The sequence below is a fragment of the Schistocerca serialis genome, chromosome 8, assembly GCF_023864345.2.
Source record: "Schistocerca serialis cubense isolate TAMUIC-IGC-003099 chromosome 8, iqSchSeri2.2, whole genome shotgun sequence".
Taxonomy (NCBI): domain Eukaryota; kingdom Metazoa; phylum Arthropoda; class Insecta; order Orthoptera; family Acrididae; genus Schistocerca; species Schistocerca serialis.
This window is the reverse complement of record NC_064645.1, coordinates 35,103,669-35,130,068: the sequence shown is the minus strand read 5'-3', so window position 1 is coordinate 35,130,068 and position 26,400 is coordinate 35,103,669. Positions and strand designations below refer to the sequence as shown.

Sequence of the window (26,400 nt, the reverse complement as noted above, 5' to 3'; positions counted from 1 at the left end):
GAGGAACGCCACTGAGACGCCCCCCAGGTGGAGCAAGCGCAGACAGTCCTGAATCCGGTGGACCAGAGGGTGCACAGGGTAAAGAGCTTGGAGACTTAGGAGAGAGCTGAGAGAATCTGAGCAGATTACATACTGTATCCGCTGATGGCGGCGGATGTGCTGGACAGCCTGGAGAACAGCGTAAAGCTCCGCAGTATAAACCGAACACTGGTCGGGAAGCCGAAAGTGATTTGGGGTGTCGCCAACAATATAGGCACTCCCTACACCTAACGATGTTTTCGAGCCATCGGTGTAAATAAATGTGGCTTCCGTCATTTGTGCACATAGAGCAGCAAATGCCCGACGGTAAACAAGTGTAGGGGTACCATCCTTGGGAAATTGACATAGGTCTCTGAGCAAGTCGATCCGGGGACGGAGCCAAGGCGGTGCTGTACCCCAAGTTGTCAAGAAGGTTTTAGGAAAGCAGAAGGAAAGAGAATGGAGCAGTTGACGGAAGCGGACTCCCGGGGGTAGTAGGGAGGAGGAGCGGCCTGCATACCCGACATCAAAGGAGGCGTCGAAAAAAAGGTCATGGGCTGGATTAGCAGGCATGGAAGACAGATGGCTAGCATAACGACTCAGAAGGACTGCCCGCCGATTGGACAGCGGAGGTTCAGCAGTCTCAGCATAAAGGCTTTCCACAGGGCTGGTGTAAAAAGCTCCAGACACTAAACGTAATCCACGGTGGTGGATAGAGTCGAGACGCCGAAGAATAGACGGCCGAGCAGAGGAGTAGACTATGCTTCCATAATCCAATTTCGAGCGCACTAAGGCGCGATAGAGGCGGAGAAGGACCACTCGGTACGCTCCCCAAGAGGTACCATTCAGGACACGGAGGGTGTTAAGGGAACGCAGACAGCGAGCCGAAAGATAGGAAACGTGGGAGGACCAGCACAGTTTTCTGTCAAACATAAGACCCAAGAATTTAGCGACGTCGGAAAACGGAAGGTTGACTGGACCTAGATGTAAGGAGGGCGGAAGAAACTCCTTACGTTGCCAAAAATTAACACAAACGGTCTTATTGGGTGAGAAACGGAAGCCGGTTTCGATGCTCCACGAGTGGAGGCGATCGAGACATCCTTGAAGACGTCTTTCAAGAAGGCTAGTCCGTTGAGAGCTGTAGTAGATCGCAAAATCGTCCACAAAGAGGGAGCCCGAGACATCAGGAAGGAGACAATCCATAATTGGATTAATGGCAATGGCAAACAGTACAACACTCAGCACGGAGCCCTGGGGTACCCCGTTTTCTTGGGAGAAAGTACGGGAGAGAGTAGTGTTCACCCGCACCCTAAATGTGCGCTCTGCCATAAATTCGCGAAGAAAAAGGGGCAGCCGGCCTCGAAAGCCCCAAGAGAACAGTGTGCGGAGGATGCCTGTCCTCCAACAGGTATCGTATGCTCTCTCCAGATCAAAAAATATTGCTACCGTTTGGCGTTTCCGGAGAAAATTGTTCATGATATAAGTGGAGAGAGCAACAAGATGGTCAACGGCAGAACGATGCTTTCGGAATCCGCATTGGGCTGGTGTTAAAAAACTGCGGGATTCCAGCCACCAAGCTAAACGGTAATTCACCATACGCTCCAAAACCTTACAGACACTACTCGTGAGAGAAATGGGGCGATAGCTAGAGGGGAGATGTTTGTCCTTTCCAGGTTTCGGAACGGGAATGACAATAGCTTCCCGCCATCGCCTGGGAAAGGTACTGTCGGTCCAAATTCGATTATAAAGGCGAAGGAGGTAATGCAGGCTATGGGTTGATAAATGCAGCAACATTTGGACATGGATACCATCCGGTCCTGGGGCGGAGGAGCGAGAAGAAGAGAGTGCATGTTGGAGTTCGCGCATGGAGAAAACAGTATTGTAGCTTTCGCGATTTTGAGAGGAGAAAGCAAGATGTCGCACTTCCACTGCACGTTTCTTCGGGAGAAACGCTGGCGGGTAATTTGAAGAGCTCGAAATCTCAGCAAAGTGCTGACCCAATGAGTTAGAAATTGCGACGGGGTCCACTAAGGTATCATGCGCGACAGTGAGCCCAGAGACCGGGGAGAAACTAGGCGCGCCTGAGAACCGTCGAAGCCGACTCCAAACTTCCGAGGAGGGAGTGAAGGTGTTAAATGAGCTAATAAAGAATTTCCAGCTTGCCTTCTTGCTATCGCGGATGACGCGACGGCATCGCGCACGGAGCTGCTTATATCGGATACAGTTGGCCAAAGTTGGATGGTGACGGAAAATGCGAAGAGCACGTCGCCGCTCACGTATTGCGTCACGGCATGCCTCGTTCCACCAAGGAACTGGGGGGCGCCGGGGCAATTCGGAGGTGCGTGGTATTGAACGTTCCGCAGCTGTGAGAATAACGTCGGTAAAATGTGTGACCACATCGTCGACGCTGGGAAAGCGACGGTCATCGAATGTCGCTAGAGACGAAAAAAGTGTCCAATCGGCTTGGGCAAACTTCCAGCGTCGCGAGCGCATATATGGCAGTTGAGGCTGCAGTCGAAGAACACATGGAAAGTGGTCACTCGAGTGTGTATCATCAAGGGCGAACCATTCGAAGCGCCGAGCTAGTGGAACAGTACCGACCGCAAGGTCCAAATGAGATAAATTTGCCGTGGAGGCAGACAAAAATGTGGGGACCCCAGTGTTGAGGCAGACTAGATCCGCTTGGTGGAAGACGTCTAGCAATAGTGAGCCACGTGGACAAGGATGTGGAGATCCCCAAAGCGGGTGGTGGGCATTGAAGTCCCCAACCAGCAAATAGGGGGGTGGAAGCTGATCAAGAAGATGAAGGAGATCAGCTCGTGCCATTGGTGTAGACAATGGAATGTATACCGTACAAAGAGAGAACGTGTATCCAGAAAGGGAAAGACGGATGGCGACAGCTTGGAAGGAAGTGTTTAAGGGGATTGGGTGATAATGGAGAGTATCATGGAGCAGAATCATGAGTCCTCCATGGGCTGGAGTGCCTTCAACAGAGGGGAGGTCATATCGGACGGACTGAAAATGAGGGAGAACAAAGCGGTCATGGGGACGCAGCTTTGTTTCCTGAAGACAGAAGATGACAGGCGAGTAGGATCGTAAGAGGATCGACAATTCATCCCGATTGGTGCGAATGCCGCGGATATTCCAGTGGATAATGGACATAGGGTGAACAGAAAATGGAGGAACGTGACCAAGGGTGCTGTCAACTCAACGACTGCTCAGAGCTTGCGACCGACAGCATGGAATGGCATTCAGTCGAAGGCAGAAGATCCTGATCCATAGGTTGGTCAGGAGCAGCTCCTGCCACCAACGATCGGCCAGTTGACCGGCCACCAGCAGTGCGCCTCGGCGACACAGAAGATGGCCGAGGGCGATTTCCGCCAGGTGGTGCTGTAGATGGGACACGCCTTGGCGGAGAAGGAGAGGAACTGTGTTTCTTCGTAGCCTTCTTGGAGGTATGATGTTTAGATGAAGGAGGAACCGATGGTTGTGAAGTTGCAGTACGTAAAAACTCTTCACGAGAATGCTCTTTTTTCGAAGACTTGGCGTCTGACTTTTGGGCTCGAGATTTAGCAGAACCCGACGAAGGGTGAGCCATAGAGTGGGCAGGCGAAAGTGGTGAGGTTGAACGGGCGATCTTTGCGCTGGCCGATCTGACGACCGTGGTACTAAATGTGAGGTCGCAAGTCTGCGTGGCTGCCTCCTTTGTTGGCCGAGGAGAAGCAAGGACAGTGCTGTATTTTCCTTTCTGAGGCACGGTGGGCTGTCGACTGGTGAGTAACTTTCGAGCAGCAAAGGTCGACACCTTTTCCTTCACTCTTATTTCCTGGATCAGCTTTTCATCCTTAAAAACGGGGCAATCTCGAGAGGAAGCAGCGTGGTCACCCATACAGTTGATGCAGCGAGGGGATGGAGGTGGACAAGCACCCTCATGGGCATCCTTGCCACACGTAACACATTTGGCCGGATTGGAACAGGACTGGCTGGTGTGATTGAACCGCTGACATCGATAGCAACGCGTAGGGTTTGGGACATAAGGGCGAATGGAAATTATCTCATAGCCTGCTTTGATTTTTGATGGGAGTTGAACTTTGTCAAATGTCAAGAAGACAGTGCGGGTTGGAATGATGTTCGAGTCAACCCTTTTCATAACCCGATGAACAGCCGTGACGCCCTGGTCAGACAGGTAGTGCTGAATTTCTTCGTCAGACAATCCATCGAGGGAGCGTGTATAAACGACTCCACGCGAGGAATTTAAGGTACGGTGCGGTTCCACCCGGACAGGGAAGGTGTGGAGCAGAGAAGTCCGCAGCAATTTTTGAGCCTGGAGGGCACTGTGTGTTTCTAACAACAGGGTGCCATTCCGTAATCTGGAACAAGACTTTACAGGACCCGCAATTGCGTCGACACCTTTCTGAATAATGAAAGGGTTGACCGTGGAAAAGTCGTGACCTTCGTCAGACCGAGAAACAACAAGAAACTGTGGCAACGATGGAAGAATCGTCTGTGGCTGAGACTCAGTGAACTTACGTTTGTGAGCAGACATAGTGGAAGGTGAGGAAACCATTGCGGATGAATCCCCCATGATTACCGGCGTCTCCGATGGCGCGCTCCTCCCTTGTGGGGGCCCTCACCGAGGGCACACCCGCCTTAGGTGATTGTTCACACCTCAGGTCACACCTCCCGACAAACGGACGGAGGGACCAATAGGCACTTTCGGAAGGTATCAGCTCGGGTAATCACCCCTCCCTGGGCCTGGCCGTTACCAGGGGGTACGTACGTGTCCTACCTGTCTACCCGGGGCGGGGAATTACGCGTTACCCCGTCACCGGCTACGCATGGAAGTGCGTGAGTCGGCCTTCAGACACGCACAGGGAGGAAAAAAGAGAAAGGGAAAGGAAAGAAAAGGGGGTCTCAAACGCCGCAGCGGAGAAAAGGGCAAGGAGAAGAGGGAAGGAAAAGGGAAGGACAGAGGAAGGACGAGGACTTGCAAGTGTAAAAGCAAGGAATTTGGAACAGTTTCGAGCATCTGTCTCCGGACGTAGGCACAAACCATACTCCCAGAGGGAGAGAAAGGGAAGGAAAGAGCCAGAGGTGAGGGGGGGGGGGGAGGGGGGGGCGAAGATGGGGGACGGGGAGGGATGCGGAAAGGAAGGGAAGGTATGCAGCCCGGAAAGGAAGGAGGGCCACATTAGCTCGGGGTCCCGTGCTCGCTACGCACGTGTCCACAAAAGAGTTGTGGACCCCCTGGGGGGATATGTTGTTGCGTGAAAGACAGAGTGCCGTATCTGAGTTTGTAACCACAGAAAACACTGGCCCCCACATGGAGCACCCTCTCCTCCTGCACGACAATGTCAGATGACATACAAATGCTGCAACAATCTGACGCCTTTAGTTCACAGTCATCAATATCCTGCATACAGCCCAGACTTGGCCCCATCCAATTTTCACCTGTTTCCAAAACAAGAATACCTTCAAGGACTTCTCTCTGATAGCGATGAGGTTGTGCAACCAGAGGTGAGGTTGTGATCCTGTCAACAAAGTCAAACATTCTGCAGTGACTGTCTCAACAAAGTGATCTATCCTTGAGAGAAATGTGTTTGTCACCAGTGTGACTATGTTGAGAAATAAATATGAGCAAAAAAGAATGACGATGTAGAATGCTGGTAACATTTTTTTATTTACAGAACTAAGATCTTTCACATGAAAAATTTGGAGGTATTACATTTCAGCACACACTCATAAAACCAGGATTTTTGGGGTTAATTCCTTCTACATCTTGCACAAGAACAGGAATGTTACACTAGACAATCGTGGATGAAACAAACTGAAATTGAAGATATCAAGACAAAAGCAGAAATGTTGAACTTCACTTTCAAATGTTCTTGAACAATGGAAAATCCAGGAGTACAGCTCCATTTTGGTTCTCCATCACTGCAAAAATGAGTGATACACGTGTTAGTGACAGTGTCATTGAGCAGCAGCTGAAATCTTTGAAACTGAATAAAGTTTCAGGCCCAGCAGAACCTTCATCACATTCTATACTGAATTTGAGGCCACGTTAGCCCTTCTTTTAACAATAATATGCTGTAGATACACTGAACAAAAATCATGTATAATAATTGGAAGAAAACACAAGTCACATCCGTCTATAAGAAGGGCAGCGGAAGTGATCATGAACTCGGGCCAGTATCCTTGGCGTTTGTTGTAAAATCTGAGATTGTACTTTGAGCTCAAATGGGATGAGGAAATTTTAACAGAATGATTTCCTCCATACTAGCAACTATGGATTTTGGAAAAAATTACTCATGCAAAACCTAACACACACTTCTCAGACATGACGTGCTGAAAACCACGGATCAAAGCAGTAGGGTAGATACCGTATTTCTTTATTTTTCGAAAGCACCACACATGTACTTATTATCTCAAATACAATAATGTGGGGTATCATGTGAAATTTGTGATTGGACTGAAGATTTCTTGGTAGCAAAGACAGCATGTTACCTCAGATGGAGAATCATTGACAGATGAAGTAACTTCAGATGTGCCCCAGGGAAGTTTGTTGTGATTCTTGCTGTTCATCTTTTATATTAATGATATTGCAGCCAATATTAATAGTAACCTCAGACACTGACAAGTTATCTATTATAAATTATTTTCTGATTACAGCTGCACAAGTATTCAGATAGATCTCAATATGATTTCAAAGTGGTGACTTGCTTTTAATGTTCAAAAAGAAAACATATGCTGTTGTATGACTCTTTGCCTTTAGAAATGTCTGCTTGTGTCTGTGTATGTGCGGATGGATATATATATGTGTGTGTGTGTGTGTGTGTGTGTGTGTGTGTGTGTGTGTACCTGTCCTTTTTTCCCCCTACGGTAAGTCTTTCCACTCCCGGGATTGGAATGACTCCTTACCCTCTCCCTTAAAACCCACATCCTTCCGTCTTTCCCTCTCCTTCCCTCTTTCCTGATGAGGCAACAGTTTGTTGCGAAAGCTTGAATTTTGTGTGTATGTATGTGTCTGTCTGTGTTTCTATCGACCTGCCAGCGCTTTCATATGGTAAGTCACATCATCTTTGTTTTTAAATATATGTCCATAATGTAGGTTTTTTATGTCCATAAATCCCTTTCCTCCTTCCTTTCTGCTTAATGTGAATCTTTCTGTTGCTGAATGTATGTGATGTATTCTATATTTGTGGCATTGTGATTGTGTAAGTGTATTGGGTGCTTCTAGGTCTGTGTTACTCCATTTCACTACTCCAAATGAGTAGGTCAATACTGGTATAGCATAAGTATTTATAGCTTTTGTCTTGTTTCTTGCTGTCAATTCTGTTTTCAGTATTTTTGTTAGTCTTTGTCTATATTTTTCTTTTAGTTCTTCTGTAATATTTGTATTGTATATTCCTATTTTTTGTCTGTATCCTAGATATTCATAGGCATCTGTTTTTTCCATTGCTTCTATGCAGTCGCTGTGGTTATCCAACATGTAATCATCTTGTTTAGTGTGTTTTCCCTTGACTATGCTATTTTTCTTACAATTGTCTGCTCCAAAAGCCATATTTATATCATTGCTGAATACTTCTGTTATCTTTAGTAATTGGTTGAGTTGTTGATTTGTTGCTGCCAGTAGTTTTAGATCATCCATGTATAGCAAATGTGTGATTTTGTGTTGGTATGTTCCAGTAATATTGTATCCATAATTTGTATTATTTAGCATGTTGGATAGTGGGTTCAGAGCAAGGCAGAACCAGAAAGGACTTAATGAGTCTCCTTGGTATATTCCACGCTTAATCTGTATTGGCTGTGATGTGATATTATTTGAATTTGTTTGGATATTAAGTGTGGTTTTCCAATTTTTCATTACTATGTTTAGGAACTGTATCAATTTAGGATATACTTTGTATATTTCCAATATTTGTAGTAACCATGAGTGGGGTACACTATCAAAGCTTTTCGGTAATCAATGTATGCGTAGTGAAGCGACCTTTGTTTAGCTTTAGCTTGATATGTCACCTCTGCGTCTATTATTAGTTGCTCTTTACATCCTCGAGCTCCTTTGCAACAGCCTTTTTGTTCTTCGTTTATAATTTTGTTCTGTGTTGTATGTGTCATTAATTTCTGTGAAATGACTTAAGTTAATATTTTGTATATTGTTGGTAGGCATGTTATGGGGTGATATTTTGCTGGATTTGCTGTGTCTGCTTGATCTTTAGGTTTCAGATAAGTTATTCCATGTGTAAGTGTATCAGGGAATCTGTATGGGTCTGCAATGTAACTGTTAAATAATTTAGTTAGATGTGAATGTGTTGAGGTGAACTTCATTAGCCAGAAATTTGCTATTTTATCTTTTCCAGGGGCTTTCCAATTGTGTGTAGAATTAATTGCTCGGGTGACTTCATGTTGCAAAATTATCACTTCAGGCATTTGTGGTATCATCTTGTATGTGTCTGTTTCTGCTTGTATCCACCGTGCATGCCTGTTATGTTGTACCGGGTTTGACCATATGTTGCTCCAGAAGTGTTCCATGTATGTTATGTTTGGTGGGTTGTCTATTTTAATGTGTGTGTTATCTATTGTCTGATAAAATTTCTTTTGGTTTGTGTTGAATGTTTGGTTTTGTTTCCTTCTATTTTCACTTTTCTTGTATCTTCTAAGTCGTTTGGCCAATGCTTGTAATTTCTGCTTCTTTTCATCTAATTGCTCTATCGCTTCTTGTTGTGAGATTTTACCTGACCTTTTTCGTTTTTTGTCTGATATTTCATTTCTTATAAATTGTGTAGCTGTCCGATGTGTTTTCTCAGTTTTTCTATTCTGCTCTGTAGCCTGTGTTGCCAAGCTGGTTTTGTGGGTTTCTTCTGTGTGTTGGTTAGTTCTGATCTCTGCCTAGTGTGTATATTTAGTGTTGTGAGTGCTCCTATATAAACCAGTAGTTGTAACTCTTCCATAGTTGTATTTTCATTTATTTTGTTGTGTATGAGTGTGTTGATAGTTGTTGTTGTTGTTTCGACTTGTGGGTTATTTGGTGGTCTATGCAAGAATGGTCTAACGTCTGTATTTGTGTCTTTGTATTCTATATATGTCAACTGAAATTTTTCTTCTATATCTAACAGGTGTGTCACTTCATGTTCTATTTGTGCTTGTTCTGGTGGCTGTCTTAAGATTTCGTTTTCCTCTGATTGTTTAATTGATGCGTCGTGTTCTTTGTTTGTTTGCTCTGGGATGTTTGAGTCCATTACTGTATTTTCTTCTTCTTCTGATTGCATATTATTTTTTTCCAGTATTTGTTGCACTTGCTGTTTGATGTTTTCTAATTCTGACTGGGGTATCCTGTTATTTTTGATTATTACACGGATCTGATCAGCTAGTCGACGTTCTGTTAAAAATTTTAATTCTGGGTGTCTGGTAATAAATGTTGTGTATACTTGTGATCTGTATCCAGTTGTGTTGGTTCCCAAGTTTGTTGCTTGGTAATAACAGAACATGAGGTGTCGGTTAACTTCATCTGACCATCTCATCCTCTGTCTTTGTTTTCCTTCTAGAGTGGTTGCAGGGAGCATATCCTGCAAAACACCTCTATTTGGATTTAATTCATTTTCTGTGTGGCTTGCTGTGTCGTTACCATTGTGGACAGGCATAGGGTTCAAGCGTTGTCCCCGACCATGACAGCGCTTGTCCGAGGCTTCATTAGTTCTATCCTGAACCAACTAATCACACTAAAAGGGGGGTTAGCCCTATTAGTGGTTTGATCTTTTCATCGCCTTTTACGACTGTCAGAACATACCGAAGGCCTATTCTTTTCCCGGGGCTCCACGGGGTTTATTATTATTATTATTTCTCTTTCTTGTCTCAGACATTATGTCTGGTTACAAATGGAAAGTGACGTGGACCTTGATCAAGTGTGACTTCCTTGTAACTGTACGGTATATGTTACATTGCATTTAGGAACTTTCGGGTAATTGAACATGTATCAATAATTACAGATTTCTGTTGTTGTATATATACGTTTGGATGTAGCTGTATTGCGTTGACGTAATGGTGGATATTGTGTGGTATGACTCCTGTAGTTGATAGTATAATCGGTATGATGTCAACTTTATCCTGATGCCACATGTCTTTGACTTCCTCAGCCAGTTGGATGTATTTTTCAATTTTTTCTCCTGTTTTCTTCTGTATATTTGTTGTATTGGGTATGGATATTTCGATTAGTTGTGTTAATTTCTTCTTTTTATTGGTGAGTATGATGTCAGGTTTGTTATGTGGTGTTGTTTTATCTGTTATAATGGTTCTGTTCCAGTATAATTTGTATTCATCATTCTCCAGTACATTTTGTGGTGCATACTTGTATGTGGGAACGTGTTGTTTTATTAGTTTATGTTGTATGGCAAGTTGTTGTTGTATTATTTTTGCTACATTGTCATGTCTTCTGGGGTATTCTGTATTTGCTAGTATTGTACATCCGCTTGTGATGTGATCTACTGTTTCTATTTGTTGTTTGCAAAGTCTGCATTTATCTGTTGTGGTATTGGAATCTTTAATGCTATTTTATTATTATTATTATTATTATTATTATTATTATTATATTATTGAAAAGTATCCTCTAGCAGGCAACTCACAGTGGTTTGCAGGGTATAGCAGTAGATGCAGACTAATATGAACTGTTAGATTAGTAGGCCTACATGAGATGAATCTGCCACTGTTGAGTTTGGAAGCTTGAGTAGTAAGTTTGTGTTGTTAGCGAAGATTTAATCAAGATTTAAAGCCATTGCACTACCATTTATGTGGGTTGGAAACAAGAGGGCCCAGTACCAATCCTTTGTTATCTTCTCTCATGAATGTCTGCACACTGACTTTGATACTACTAATGGCTTTTACAAATTGCCAGAATTTCTTCTGGTTTTATGGGAGATCTGTCAACAATATTCTGCTTAGTAACGTGATACATATACTTGCAAAATTCCTAGTGAATTTTCTCTCCAGCACACATTTCTCACATCATTGGTGAGTTTCCTAAATGCTTCAGAATAGTAGAGGTTTATGCACATGTCCACCATACTGAACACTTGGGTATAGAAATGATTACCATTTCAGTGCAGCCACATTAAACAAGTAGAAGTGACATCATCCACTATCTGTACACAATAAAAGATTATGGAGAAGGTTTCTCATTCAGAAACTGCAATTGGAGGTGGCTGTTTGTGAGTAAATCATGAAGTGTCTCACGTATGGTAAGAACGAGAAATACCTACTAAAATGTGTCAACATTTGACAGTGGCAGGATCGTGGTTTACCGAGCCTGCTTTATCATTCTGCAATACTGCTACTCACATTGGTCAGGAAATCTAGCTTGCATGCAAGTATAGAGTAAATGTGTTCAGGACAGCCATACTCCAAGCAGTATAGGATTTCACCCTCGTCAACAGATACTTGTTAATAGGCTGTGTAGAATTGTACAATCCTTTGGTCACGAAATGGACTCATTTGCAGCACGACAAACATCCACATGGACAGTACTGTCTGGATCACTGCAGACTGGCAGCACAGCAACCACGGTCATGTGTGCTGTGGCTGTCCACTTCATACATCACAGCGCCTACTGCATCGGCATCCATGTCCAACCGACACGGGATGTCTACATCACAGGACGTACATTCACCAGGAAAACCTCCGTCATCTGCATTGTCAACACAAATATTTACCAGTGGCTACAACACAACACCAGCTCTCCACCAATGGCTGCCAGGGACCGCTACCCGTTCACAGAGCCAGCAGAACAACTTCACCAGAGGTCACAGGTACCCCAGGAACTAATTTGATACGCCAGGCACGTGATCGCAAATAGTTCCGGCAGATACGTCCGCCAAACGGGCTGGACAGGGCGGCACACTGCGGGCAAAGGTCAGTTCAGCACACAGCTTGGAAGCATACAGAGCCGCCACCCCGGCAGCCGTGGCCAGATGCCTCTTCTAGCTGGCCAATCTCTTGCAGATGGACTTGGTATAATCGATAAACATCTAGACATTGTAGAATTGTTTTATTGTGATCTCTCCCCATGAAGAGACAGGTCTTTTCTATTATTATTTGTTATTTTATGTTTGTGACGATCCACAGCTGGGATCGAGTCTGTTGTTCTTTTTGGAGATCGTATTATTGTTTCCTTTTGCCGAGTCCAATAAATTGTTTTCAGACTTGCATTTTCCACATTTCTATTCTGCTAGTGCAGATACTTCAGTGTGATCCCTAGATGAAGCAGCAGAGAGGCAAAACAGTGACAGTGCACAGACAGTGGTGCACTCGACAGCAGTAATAGGCATAGGAGTGGCACCACGTAACCTCTCCGTGCGATTCCTAGCTCTTCACACAACTTTGAGAGGGTTATATCTGCAAGAGATGGCCCGAGAAGAACAAACATTGTGAGATTGCATTTGTCATCTTCATTCAGGCAAAGGAATTGATGTGACAACATAGGGTGCCACGACACAATCACCTCCAGCTCAAGTACTCAGTCGCATTACTCCACTAATGCTGATGACTGTTGTTGTGGATTGGTAAGAGAGCCAACCCACTATGAGAGGAAGCCGAAAGGCACACGTTTTAGCTCATGCAGGCTGGCGTGAGGTCTGGAACAGGTCAAGGAAATGAGACTAACAAAAAACGTACGTAGCTGCTGGAATACTTAACTTTAATCCATAATTGGTGAACATCGCTCTTGACGGTACATGTTTTACAGCATCAATAGTAACTGGTAATGGCACCTTGCTAGGTCGTAGCAAATGACGTAGCTGAAGGCTATGCTAACTATCGTCTCAGCAAATGAGAGCATAATTTGTCAGTGAACCATCACTAGCAAAGATGGCTGTACAACTGGGGCGAGTGCTAGGAAGTCTCTCTAGACCTGCCGTGTGGCGGCGCTCGGTCTGCAATCACTGATAGTGGCAACACGCGGGTCCGACGTATACTAACGGACCGCAGCCGATTTAAAGGCTACCACCTAGCAAGTGTGGTGTCTGGCGGTGACACCACAACTGTGCCCTATGTTGCTGGTCTGTATGAAGTCACTTTTCGAGAAGACAACACGAGATTGCACCTTCCTATCCTACCTGGTTACAGAAGGTATTATATTACTACCTCAGTCAACACTATCTCCAGATCTTTCACTGATTAAAAACATCTGGTAACAGGTTGCTGAGACACTGGCATAGAACTACTCACCAGCTGCTACCATTGACGAATTCTAGTATAAAGTTAAGGCAGCACAGAATGATGTACCTGTGATAGTCATCAGAGCTCAGTTCAAACAGTGTCTCAGCTGAGTCAGAGCCATTACTCCTTCCTGTGGTGATAGCTCTGTGTACTAAATGTCACACCACATACGTTCCCAGATCACCTATAGATTTACTCATGTATTCCTCCTACTAAATTGAGTATTATGTGCTATCAAACCAGTTGCTGCTATCTTAATGGCCAGAAGTGCAAGAGCATATATTATCATAAATTTATGGAAGGTTGCAGTAAGCATATTGTGAATATGTAGGGTTTTGTGTTACAGTACGTAAATATTTCAAGGACTTGAAGAAGAATCAGTTTCTTATGTAGAGAAAGACAGATCTGTTGTTTTGTGCTCTGCTCCCACATATGTCAACTGTAAGAGAATGATGAACAATTACAGAAGCATGCTACACATTAGCTCTGACATGGAGGATGCACATGGAAAAGGCAGGAAGGAGCACACCCAAATTGAGTACCGAACATTTGACAGAATTAAAAGTAACATATGCTACATATCAGTCTTTGATCTTCACTCTTACTTTGTTTCTTATTCATGACATTAAGAATATAGTTTAATGTGGAAGTTCTCAACCAGTGCTGATTATTTGTAACCTGCTTCTAATTGACTTAACAGAAGGTTGCATCCTCACTGAAATACTGAAAGAAGTACTTTCTGTTCTATGAGGAGTGTCCAATAAGTAAGTTTCCATATTTAAAAAAAAACATATTACACCCAATTTATCATGTGAAAATAATTTTATTGGCATTGTACAATACTTCTGTTACTTTTCTACATAGTCGCTATGTTTTTCTGAACACTTTTGGTAACATGGCAAAAGTTTTCCAAACCAGTGTTGTACCAGGTCACGTCAGGTCCTGTGCTCCTAACCAGCTGTTCACTGCTTATGTGACTTCATCATCCTGGACCTTTGTCTTGCAAAGTTCCCTTCCCTCATAATAATGCTCTGTCTAGTTCACTTTGAATGACCTAGCAAGAGCTGGTAAGATTCAACTGGAAAATGTTTCATCATCCTCCATATTCACCAGATCTTGCCCAAAGATATTTTCACATATTCCCCCAACTCAACAGTCATCCTGGAGGGAAGTACTTCAGCACTAATGATGGAGTCACATCAACAGTGAACAGTTGGTTTCAAGGACAGAACCAGACCTGGTACAACACAGGAATGGAAAAAAAACTCTTGTCATGTTATAGAAAGTGCGTAGAAAAACATGGCAACTATGTAGAAGAGTAACAGGAGCAGTGTGCAATGTGAATAAAATTATTTCAATATGATAAGTTGTGTGTAATGTCTTTTTATAAAATAGGGAAACTTATTTATTGGATGCCCCTTGTAGAAAAAAGGTAAAGTAAACATTTAAGATGAGTGAGAAACAACAGTAATGGGGATGGGAAATGGATCAGTTGTAAACTGACAGGTAAGGTGTACAGTGTGTTTTTAAAGGAAGTGCCATTTTGAAGTTCTGTGGAGAAAACTTTGTGAATTATGGAATAGTACAGATATGGGTCAGAGCATTCAAAGGTGGCCATACGAATGGTCATGATAAGGAATGAAACGGGCGACCTTCAGTCATTGTTGATGGTTTAGTGCAGAAAGTTGATGAGAAAGGGAGAGAGAACAGATACTTTACACAATTGTTACAGAATGTTGAAGCTATTGTTGAATCCTGCAACATGTTTCTACAAGGATGGTATTCAAAATATGGCTGCACAATATGACAAGTGCCTTAATATTGATGAGAATAATGTTAAAAAGTACATTAAAGTACAGGCTTCCATGTAAAAGAAAATTGTGAAGAAGAGTCTGCTGGTTTTAGTTTTATTTCAAAATGGTACTCTGTTAAATAAAGTGTCTAGTATCTTGCTTAATGGTTTCACTTCACATAATGACACAAAGGAAAGGACTACACGTGCAGGTGCACTTGATAATCTGAAACACAATATAATCAAAAGGATACTTGCTATTCACCATATAGTGGAGATTAGTGGAGATGTTGAGTCGCAGAAGGCACAGCAAAAAGACTGTCGGAAAGTGAGCTTCTGGTCAACACGGCTTTTGTTGGACGGACGGAAAAACACACACACACACACACACACGAATGGTTTCACAGGTAGCCCTACTCCAATCCGGTCACAAACAGTGTTCCATTCTATGTGGGGATGACAACTGACAAGCTGTCTGTCCGTATGAATGACCACTGATAAACTGTGGCCAAGAAACAACTGGGGCACCCAGTTGCTTAGCATGCCACCCAACATAAAGTTCTTCACTTCAGTGACTGCTTCACAGCTTGTGCCACATGATTCCTTCCACCAACAACAGCTTTTCTGAACTGTACAGGGAGCTCTCCATGCAATACATCCTGCATTCCCAGAACCCTCCTGACCTCAATCTTCGTTAGTCACTGACCTTACCCAGCTAGCCCCTTCCCTGTTCCAATTCCAGCACTACACAGCCCTCTATTCCACCAATGCACACAAGTCTTTGTACTTCTCTCATTTTCGGCTATCTGCCCTCCATCCCCCTCTCTGTCTAACCTCCCAAATGTACCTAGCTGCCCTACTCTCCACTTTGTCCTTGCAAGCTCCCACCAGCAGAACTTTACCATCCCCCACCCCTTTCCTGCTATCCCAACCCCAGCCTCCTCCTTACCCCCACCTGGTTGCCTCTCCCATCATGTGCTGCTGGTCGTGTGTGTGTGTGTGTGTGTGTGTGTGTGTGTGTGTGTGTTTTACAAAGGCTTTGTTGACCGAAAGCTCACTTTCAGACAGACTTTTTGTTGTGCCCATCTGCGACTCAGCGTCTCTGATATAGTGTGTAGCAACTACCCTTTCCATGATATTGTTTCATTCCACCCTGGATTTGCCACTGTTTGAAGCACAATATAAATATTTCACTGCAGATAATGGGATAATGTTCTGGGGAACAAATGAACACAACAGAACAAACAATCTTAAAGATAATAAATACTGTATGAATTATGGCATGAAGTAGCAAGAGAACTCATTTCACTGAGTTGTTTAAATCTATGGAACTCTTGACTGCTCCATGTGAGTACATATTGCAAACTGCAAACAGTGATCCACGTAAAAAAAAGAAGAGAGAGAGAGAGAGAGAGAGAGAGAGAGAGAGAGAGAGAGAGAGAGAGAGAGAGAGACTGATCAGTAGCCAGTAAACAGGTTTCTACATGAACATTTAACCAGATCCAGCCACCACTTAAATCTCAAATTTAAAAAACCAAAATATTGTGCTGTATAATGGAATTAACTATACAATAAACCACCAAAAGACATCAAAGGCAAAATTGAAATACATGCCTTCAGGAATACCCTAAAAAATACAAAAGTGTTTTTATACCATAAAGTATTACCTAAAATAATGTCTAAATTTTGCTAATAATCATGCTAATGATTAATTACTGCAGTTAAGAGGCACTTTGCTACATGTTAAATTTAAAAGTAAAATACAGTGTCCCAATGGGTAACTCAGTAAGCCTTATCTATTTATTGGTGTAGTTGGCTTCAAATTAATGATATGAATATAATAGAGGGAAACATTCCACGTGGGAAAAATATATCTAAAAAGAAAGATGATGAAACTTACCAAACAAAAGCGCTGGCAGGTCGATAGACACACAAACAAACACAAACATACACACAAAATTCTAGCTTTCGCAACCAATGGTTGCCTCGTCAGGAAAGAGGGAAGGAGAAGGAAAGACAAAAGGATATGGGTTTTAAGGGAGAGGGTAAGGAGTCATTCCAATCCCGGGAGCGGAAAGACTTACCTTAGGGGGAAAAAAGGACAGGTATACACTCGCACACGCACACATATCCATCCACACATACACAGACACTGTGTATGTGTGGATGGATATGTGAGCGTGTGCGAGTGTATACCTGTCCTTTTTTCCCCCTAAGGTAAGTCTTTCCGCTCCCGGGATTGGAATGACTCCTTACCCTCTCCCTTAAAACCCATATCCTTTTGTCTTTCCTTCTCCTTCCCTCTTTCCTGACGAGGCAACCATTGGTTGCGAAAGCTAGAATTTTGTGTGTATGTTTGTGTTTGTTTGTGTGTCTATCGACCTGCCAGCGCTTTTGTTTGGTAAGTTTCATCATCTTTCTTTTTAGATATATTGGTGTAGTTGTGTACATTTATGTAGCTTTGCATCTATATTTTATGTATTTGTGTGTTGACAACATACATGCAATTTACATTTTCCACAGATGGATTAATAAATAAATAAATATTAAATAAAAGAATTAGTGGAACAATGCCATGCAATGGGTTTCTAAGCTACTCCCAGTTAAAGTCAAGAAATATGAGATTTCAACAATATGGATCCTAACATAAAAGAAACAAGCCTACTCATTTACTAAGGACCTATTTGTGTAGCACTTTGTGATCTGTAAATATCAAGTTCCTCATGAAACATAAAAGGACAGTAAGGGACACATTCCAGTTGCTGTCCGAAACTTACGTAAATAAGTGCTTATCATTCAGAATGAGATTTTCACTCTGCAGCGGAGTGTGCGCTGATATGAAACTTCCTGGCAGATTAAAACTGTGTGCCCGACCGAGACTCGAACTCGGGACCTTTGCCTTTCGCGGGCAAGTGCTCTACCAACTGAGCTACCGAAGCACGACTCACGCCCGGTACTCACAGCTTTACTTCTGCCAGTACCTCGTCTCCTACCTTCCAAACTTTACAGAAGCTCTTCTGCGAACCAGAAGAGCTTCTGTAAAGTTTGGAAGGTAGGAGACGAGGTACTGGCAGAAGTAAAGCTGTGAGTACCGGGCGTGAGTCGTGCTTCGGTAGCTCAGTTGGTAGAGCACTTGCCCGCGAAAGGCAAAGGTCCCGAGTTCGAGTCTCGGTCGGGCACACAGTTTTAATCTGCCAGGAAGTTTCAAGTGCTTATCATGTTTGCATGCCTAGGAATGACATAAGATATTCTCTTTTAAAGGCAGGGACTCTGTGAAAAATGATGACTGACCAGGTCATCCATGCAGATTGAGCCTCCAGGCAAACATTGCCAAAGTCTGAATAGGAATGTATAAAAGGCCAAAGAATGAGGGTTTTTGATGTTGTTGAAATGATGCCCAATGATCTAGGTTTGATGCCTTTCAGCAGAGAAGCTGAATGTGAGGAAAGTGTGTGAAAAAATGCAGGAAAAAAGTTGCACAAATGAAGAAAAGAACAGATTTTTATAAAACAAATTATTGTTAATGAGATGTGTAGTTTCGCATACAATACAGAAATCAAGTGGCAATCCTTCCTTAGGACAGACAACTTGTTCATATGAAAAGATATCACGTACAAGTCACTAAGTCCAAGTGTGTGTGTGTGTGTGTGTGTGTGTAGCGGTGCCACCCGCATAGTGCTATTGGGTTGTTCGAAGGGCGAGTATGCGTTAAGGGCAGAATCACACCACTTTCCTTTAGGGCCAGAGATTATTACACCGTACTGACACTATCTTTATCTCGTTGAGGTACACGTCATATTCATTTTGTCATATTTAGCTGTTGTGTATTATTATATGCAGATATCTAGGGCATCATTTTGACAGAATGTGTTCCCAGAAATAATTAACTAAATGTATTACAAAGAAGTTTTCAAAAAAATGCATGAAATTATGAGAATGAAGTAACCTCAAATGAAGAGGAATGAATAGCTCTTGCATCAGAACACTGTATCGGCCTGTAACCCTTTGTCAATGAAACATTTTAGCTAATAAAACTGTATGTTTCTGACATTCAAATCTGTGCTAAAAGAGTGTCACTTTGATTTGTATCTCATAGTGATAACGATTTCCTTAGGATCGAATGATGAAGGGAATGCAACATGCATAACAATAGCCTTAAATTTACTGAGAACCTCTGGTTTCATTTTTCTTCTTTTTAATAGTACTAAACAGTAAATAGCAGTAGACGATGAAATTCATTCTTTACAAACACAAATTAGACTAATAATAAATTGCTTTCATCAGAACACCAAGGACAAAAAAAATCTCTCCTGACAATCATGGAATGATCTTTTTAACACACACACACACACACACACACACACACACACACAATAATGTCGTAATTTAGGCCAAACTCTCTGAATACTTACCCAGCAACACAATGAGCGGCAGTCAGAACAACTTCACGGTGTATCAGTGAACCACCACATTGATAAACATTCAATTTCTCTGGGTTTCCATTGACGCTCTCTTCTCTGAGGATTGCCACCATCCAAGGGAATTCCCCAAACTGTGCCTCATTGTCATTGTTGCCCGTTATGCGGAAGCCCACGCCTTCCGGGTTACGGCGGCCACAGCCACTTCTTATATGTGGAGTAGGTGTGATAGGCCTGTCCACAGTCTGTGGTTTTTTGCAGCAAACATCCAAATAATTTTCACAAGGGCCATCTTGAATCCTAAAATTCAGACATAAGAACAAAATATTACTATTTTTTCTTTTTTTTTTTTAAAAATGCTGGCAGAGGGCACAAGTGTAAAAGCAATATATTTACATAAAAAAGGGCTCTGATCACTATGGGACTTAACTTCTGAGGTCATCAGTCCGCTAACTAACCTAAGGACATCACAAACATCCATGCCCAAGCCAGGATTCGAACCTGCGACCGTAGCAGTCGCGCGGTCATTTACATAATATTAACATACTTCGTGTAACTGCATGTGTTTATTTATTGTGTCACAGGAAAATGCAACTCATGAAACTAATAAATTGTGAGACAGATTTGTGAGACAGATTTGCCAGCCAGGAGGTGAAATGTGCATAACTTCTAACACATATATACAAAAGTAGAAGAGAGTCTTCAAATGCGAACATTTTTTGTTAGGCACTGATAAGCATCATGCCAGCATCATTCCAGAGATAAGGACAGAGAGAGAAGCAAACACAGATAAGGGGGAAGAGAGATGAATAGTGAAATTAAGAAATGAAATGAAAAGTATTATGGAAAAACAAAGGGGAGTGGGGGGTGGTAGTGTCAATGGAGATTCAGAATTGGAGGGTATCAGGACACAAAGATGTGTTGGAGGCCAGTTCCCCTCTTCACAGTCCAGTAAAACTGGTATTATGTGGTTGGCTCCAAATAGCTGAACAGCTGATGTGGTACAGTGAGCATCTTTGAGTTATGCTGTACATCATGTTCAGGCAACTGGGTACTGAATACACTGAGGTGGATCGTTATTCTATGCCCATTCATGCACTCAACCAGATTAATGGTGTTCACACTTACACAGAAAAAATGAAATGATCGTGTGGCATTGATGGCCGAGAGGCCCCATCTGGGAAAGTTTGGCTGCCGGATGCAAGTCTTATTTCAGGTGATGCCACATTGGACGACTTTCATGTCAGTGGTATTGATGAAAGGATGAGGAGGACAGCACAACACCCAGTCCATGAGTGGAGAAAATCTCCAACCCAGCTGAAAATTGAACCCAGGCTCACTGTATGATAGACAAACATGTTATCACTCAGCTAAACAGGCAGTCTACTTATATAGAAGTCTGTACAGTGGACACAAGTTAGCTGGTGAACAACAATCACTTTTTGCAAGTTGTTCTTCACTGGATATTACCAGTGGTGGGGGACTGGAGTACCACAGTGAGATCACCACGTCTGTGCTCGAAGTATGGGACTAGCTCAGATGTCGACTCCGTCCCTGTGCCGATATCCGGGATATTGAGGACCAGTTACAAGTGTTACAGGCAGTTCCAGGAGAGAACACAACAGCTTTACGATATGCTTCCAAAACTAACCACTGCACACATCCGGGCCAGAATGTGTGCAAATATACTGGTAAGCAGGCACATACTACTAAGTTCTTTGTTAATTGGACTCTATACTTTAATCACTGAAATTACATCACATACCCCTTAACCCATGAAGTTTCATTTTGTTTTCTCTGGGTAGTTAATTTGTTTTGTCAGGCAGCTTATATTAAATTACTGACCGAGGAACAAAAAGAAGAAAAATGTGAGCGTCGAGGTCTTTTACTAAACATAAAAGTAACAGTAAAAACAAAAAAGAAAGACAAAATAGGAGCATAAACTATCAGTTTGCGGTTATCATTGTATGTGTCAGGTTTGTGGAACTGTGAATTGTTATCTTTATCACTGTATTATGAACTGAAGAAACTGAATTATACATTCACTACTAGCTTATCTTATAAATAGAGTAAAATGTGTGTGTGATATACATATCATTTATATTTTCCACTGTAGTTTTGTTTTTATTTGCGACACAGAGGGGTAACTCCATCGACCATCAAAAGCAAAGGTGAAACAGTCCTCAACCTGCAGGTCTGTTTGAACTTCACAGTGCTCCATTAGGAATGGTGTTGTCAGTGGTGGTACGTTCTTGCCTTAATGTGACTGTTGAAGTGATTTATTCAGGCAGCGATAGAGATCTTACTGCTTACTGTGGAATCCGAACCGATGTGTGACTTGGCATTTTTTTCCCCTACACAAGTCATTGCCAGACAGAAAGGAAGTACACAGTCAGTGAGAGAAAATCCCAATGCCAACAGATGATCGAGACCAGGACCTTAGGGTTTGCAGTCTAGCACTTACTAAGTAATTATAAGAAGACCACCTCGGCAAATAAGGGATAAACTATTGGGCGAACTCGACCAACACAGAGCCATTCTAAGGCTAATGTACCTCAATTTAATAATGATAATCAGAATAACAACAACAGTCAAAGGACTGTTAGAGATGAAAATACTGAACAGAGGAATACATGGAATAGACAGTAGTGGAGAGGTAAATCACAAGCTACAACATTGATAATCATAGGGACTAGCAACCTACAGCATCCACCAGTATTAACTGTAATAACACAGAAAGGGGAAAACTAGAGCACTTCTGGGGAGGGGCTTGGCCCCAGAAGCAGTTGAAAACAGGTTGTGACAACTGAATTCTAATTTAATGAGGTGTGATAAGGAGAGAAGCATATCGGATGATTCATTACAAGAAAGAGAACAAAGTCCTAAGAGACATACAACTGAAACTGAATGTAACTGCAGGGTGGGCACTATTGTGGTGACCATTATTGCGGGTTATGGTAGTGAAACTTGTGTTCTTAGAATAATGCAAGATGCTGTATGTGTTCCCTATTATACTTGTAAATGGGGTGAAAATAGTAGGAATTACAGGGAAGTTAGCTAAGCAACTCTGTACTGAATTATTAGTGAAATTTAGTCTACAGAAAAATGTCTCTGAATAACCAGTGTTTTTAGTACCAGGGTTAAATATACCAATAATTATTGTAATTGATCAATTAGTAGAACATAATGTTATATTGGATTCAATCAAGGATTTACTAACATTACATGAAAAGTCAGAGCTAATATTATTGATTCCTACAAACATACATACACGTATATTTTATGGTATGTGTGGATTCTAGAGCCATCACAATGGGTTCAATTTTAGAATGATTTCTGTAATCAAGTTTGTATTTTTGAATGTTTTGTTAGGTTGTGACCAGCTTTAAACAGTCAGAGGACAAATTCCTTGCTTAAATACAACTGAGAATACTTTAAATAACTATGCTTTTAAATGAACTCTCTTTTAATTACATTGTGTAGCTGCATACACATTATGAATAGATCAACATTCAAGGGAAAACTAACAAAATTCTATATGACATCTGAAATCATGATAGGGATGGACATTCTGTCAATGCAGGATGCAAATGACACTCATCTGACTGATTCCACATTCCTTGGTAACATGTCTCATACCACTGTGTGAATTTATTAGCATCATCTTCATTGTTCTCTGTGATTTTCAGCCTTCTTTCTTGTCCTCTTTTTGACATTCAAGCAGCCTGTCCACACTATCATCTTAATAATTTGTGCTATTGCCTGGCGCACTGGACATTGGTGATCCCGACAGATAGCCCCATATCACTGTCCTGTTTTTATGGCATTTCTTTTGCATTCACCATATAAAAGTAGTATATCCAACTTCTCCTCATTGGTGTACACGTCTGCACTCAACAAATTTTGAAGCAGAAGTGAGTCACCTGCAGATCAGCCAAGTAAACAGGCAGATGTGTTGACATTCTGACACAGTGTAGAACAAGAGCTCTGCTTGGCAGTGTTTGCAACGCTAATGCCGATTACGGCCACTGTGCTCTCAAATTCTGGGGCATTTCTCGAATTTTTTATGACAGGTTTCAACATCAACATTAACAAATGCTATAGCACTGCAATTGTCATCTCAAGAGCTATTGAACACAGTTATAAAAAGCATATGCTTCCATTTTAAAAAAACATACTTGCATCAATATCCTCATTGATATGTGTAACCACTCACAAGATAAAAGAGGTGTTACATCTTACATAACTAACCCTCTGTGTGTGTGTGTGTGTGTGTGTGTGTGTGTGTGTGTGTGTGTGTGTGTGTGTGTGTGAATCTTAGATTTTAGATTCTGAAGATGCCTACTGCACAACCCCAAAACCAGCAATACTGTTCAAAAAACTTTGGGATCACCTTTGGGATCGTGACTATTATCCAAAAAGTTATGTACATCGTATGATCTACATCTACATCTACATCCATACTCCACAAACCACCTGACGGTGTGTGGCGGAGGGTACCTTGAGTACCTCTATCGGTTCTCCCTTCTATTCCAGTCTCGTATTGTTCGTGGAAAGAAGGATTGTCAGTATGCCTCTGTGTGGGCTCTAATCTCTCCGATTTTATCCTCATGGTCTCTTCGCGAGATATACATAGCAGGGAGCAATATACTGCTTGACTCCTCGGTGAAGGTATGTTCTCGAAACTTTAACAAAAGCCCGTACCGAGCTACTGAGCGTCTCTCCTGCAGAGTCTTCCACTGGAGTTAATCTATCATCTCCGTAACGCTTTCGCGATTACTAAATGATCCTGTAATGAAGTGCGCTGCTCTCCGTTGGATCTTCTCTATCTCTTCTATCAACCCTCTCTGGTACGGATCCCACACTGCTGAGCAGTATTCAAGCAGTGGGCGAGCAAGTGTACTGTAACCTACTTCCTTTGTTTTCGGACTGCATTTCCTTAGTATTCTCCCAATGAATCTCAGTCTGGCATCTGCTTTACCGACGATCAACTTTATATGATCATTCCATTTTAAATCACTCCTAATGCGTACTCCCAGATAATTTACGGAATTAACTGCTTCCAGTTGCTGACCTGCTATATTGTAGCTAAATGATAAGGGATCTTTCTTTCTATGTATTCACAGCACATTACACTCGTCTACATTGAGATTCAATTGCCATTCCCTGCACCATGCATCAATTCGCTGCAGATCCTCCTGCATTTCCGTACAATTTTCCATTGTTACAACCTCTCGATATACCAGCATCATCCGCAAAAAGCCTCAGTGAACTTCCGATGTCATCCACAAGGTCATTTATGTATATTGTGAATAGCAACGGTCCTACGACACTCCCCTGCGGCACACCTGAAATCACTCTTACTTTGGAAGACTTCTCTCCATTGAGAATGACATGCTGCGTTCTGTTATCTAGGAACTCTTCAATCCAATCACACAATTGGTCTGATAGTCCATATCCTCTTACTTTGTTCATTAAACGACTGTGGGGAACTGTATTGAACACCTTGCGGAAGTCAAGAAACACGGCATCTACCTGGGAACTCGTGTCTATGGCCCTCTGAGTCTCGTGGATGAAGAGCGCGAGCTGGGTTTCACACGATCGTCCTTTTCAAAATCCATGCTGATTCCTACAGAGTAGATTTCTAGTCTCCAGAAAAGTCATTATACTCGAACATAATATGTGTTCCAAAATTCTACAACTGATCGATGTCAGAGATATAGGTCTATAGTTCTGCACATCTGTTCGACGTCCCTTCTTGAAAACGGGGATGACCTGTGCCCTTTTCCAATCCTTTGGAACACTACGCTCTTCTAGAGACCTACGGTACACCGCTGCAAAAAGGGGGGCAAGTTCCTTCGCGTACTCTGTGTAAAATCGAACTGGTATCCCATCAGGTCCAGCAGCGATTTTAATTGTTTCTCTATCCCTCTGTCGTCTATTTTGATATCTACCATTCTGTCATCTGTGCGACAATCTAGAGAAGGAACTACAGTGCAGTCTTTCTCTGTGAAACAGCTTTGGAAAAAGACATTTAGTATTTCGCCCTTTAGTCTGTCATCCTCTGTTTCAGTACCATTTTGGTCACAGAGTGTCTGGACATTTTGTTTTGATCCACCTACTGCTTTGACATAAGACCAAAATTTCTTAGGATTTTCTGCCAAGTCAGTACATAGAATTCTACTTTCGAATTCATTGAACGCCTCTTGCATAGCCCTCCTCACACTACATTTCACTTCGCGTAATTTATGTTTGTCTGCAAGGCTTTGGCTATGTTTATGTTTGGCTGTTGATATACTTTCCGGGATGTGAGGTCGTGGTCCAAGAACCTCATATCCCGGAAAGTATATCAACAGCCATGTCACCCGGTCGTGAAAGCCTTCATTCTATGTTTATGTTTGCTGTGAAGTTCCCTTTGCTTCCGCAACAGTTTTCTAACTCAGTTGTTGTACCACGGTGGCTCTTTTCCATCTCTTACAATCTTGCTTGGCACATACTCATCTGATACATATTGTATGATGGTTTTGAACTTTGTCCACTGTTCGTCAACACTGTCTGTACTTGAGACAAAACTTTTGTGTTGAGCCGTCAGGTACTCTGTAATCTGCTTTTTGTCACTTTTGCTAAACAGAAAAATCTTCCTACCTTTTTTAATATTTCTATTTACGGCTGAAATCATTGATGCAGTAGCCGCTTTATGATCACTGATTCCCTGTTCTGCGTTAACTGTTTCAAACAGTTCGGGTCTGTTTGTCACCAGAAGGTCTAATATGTTATCACCACGAGTCAGTTCTCTGTTTAACTGCTCAAGGTAGTTTTCAGATAAAGCACTTAAAAAAATTTCACTGGATTCTTTGTCCTTGCCACCCGTTATAAACATTTTGAGTCTCCCAATCTATATCCGGCAAATTAAAATCTCCACTCAGAACTATAACATGGTGGGGAAATCTACTCGAAATATTTTCCAAA

At 42.3% G+C, this 26,400-nt stretch overlaps 1 protein-coding gene across 1 annotated transcript in view; it reads right to left on the bottom strand.

Annotated features, from left to right (window-relative positions):
• The window catches only part of LOC126416056 (phenoloxidase-activating factor 2), a 261,395-nt gene that overhangs the window by 47,742 nt on the left and 187,253 nt on the right, over positions 1-26,400 (bottom strand). The window contains exon 3 of the mRNA XM_050083529.1: positions 19,426-19,731. Coding sequence (XP_049939486.1) covers positions 19,426-19,731 — 306 coding nt within the window. The remainder of the gene's footprint in view (positions 1-19,425; positions 19,732-26,400) is intronic.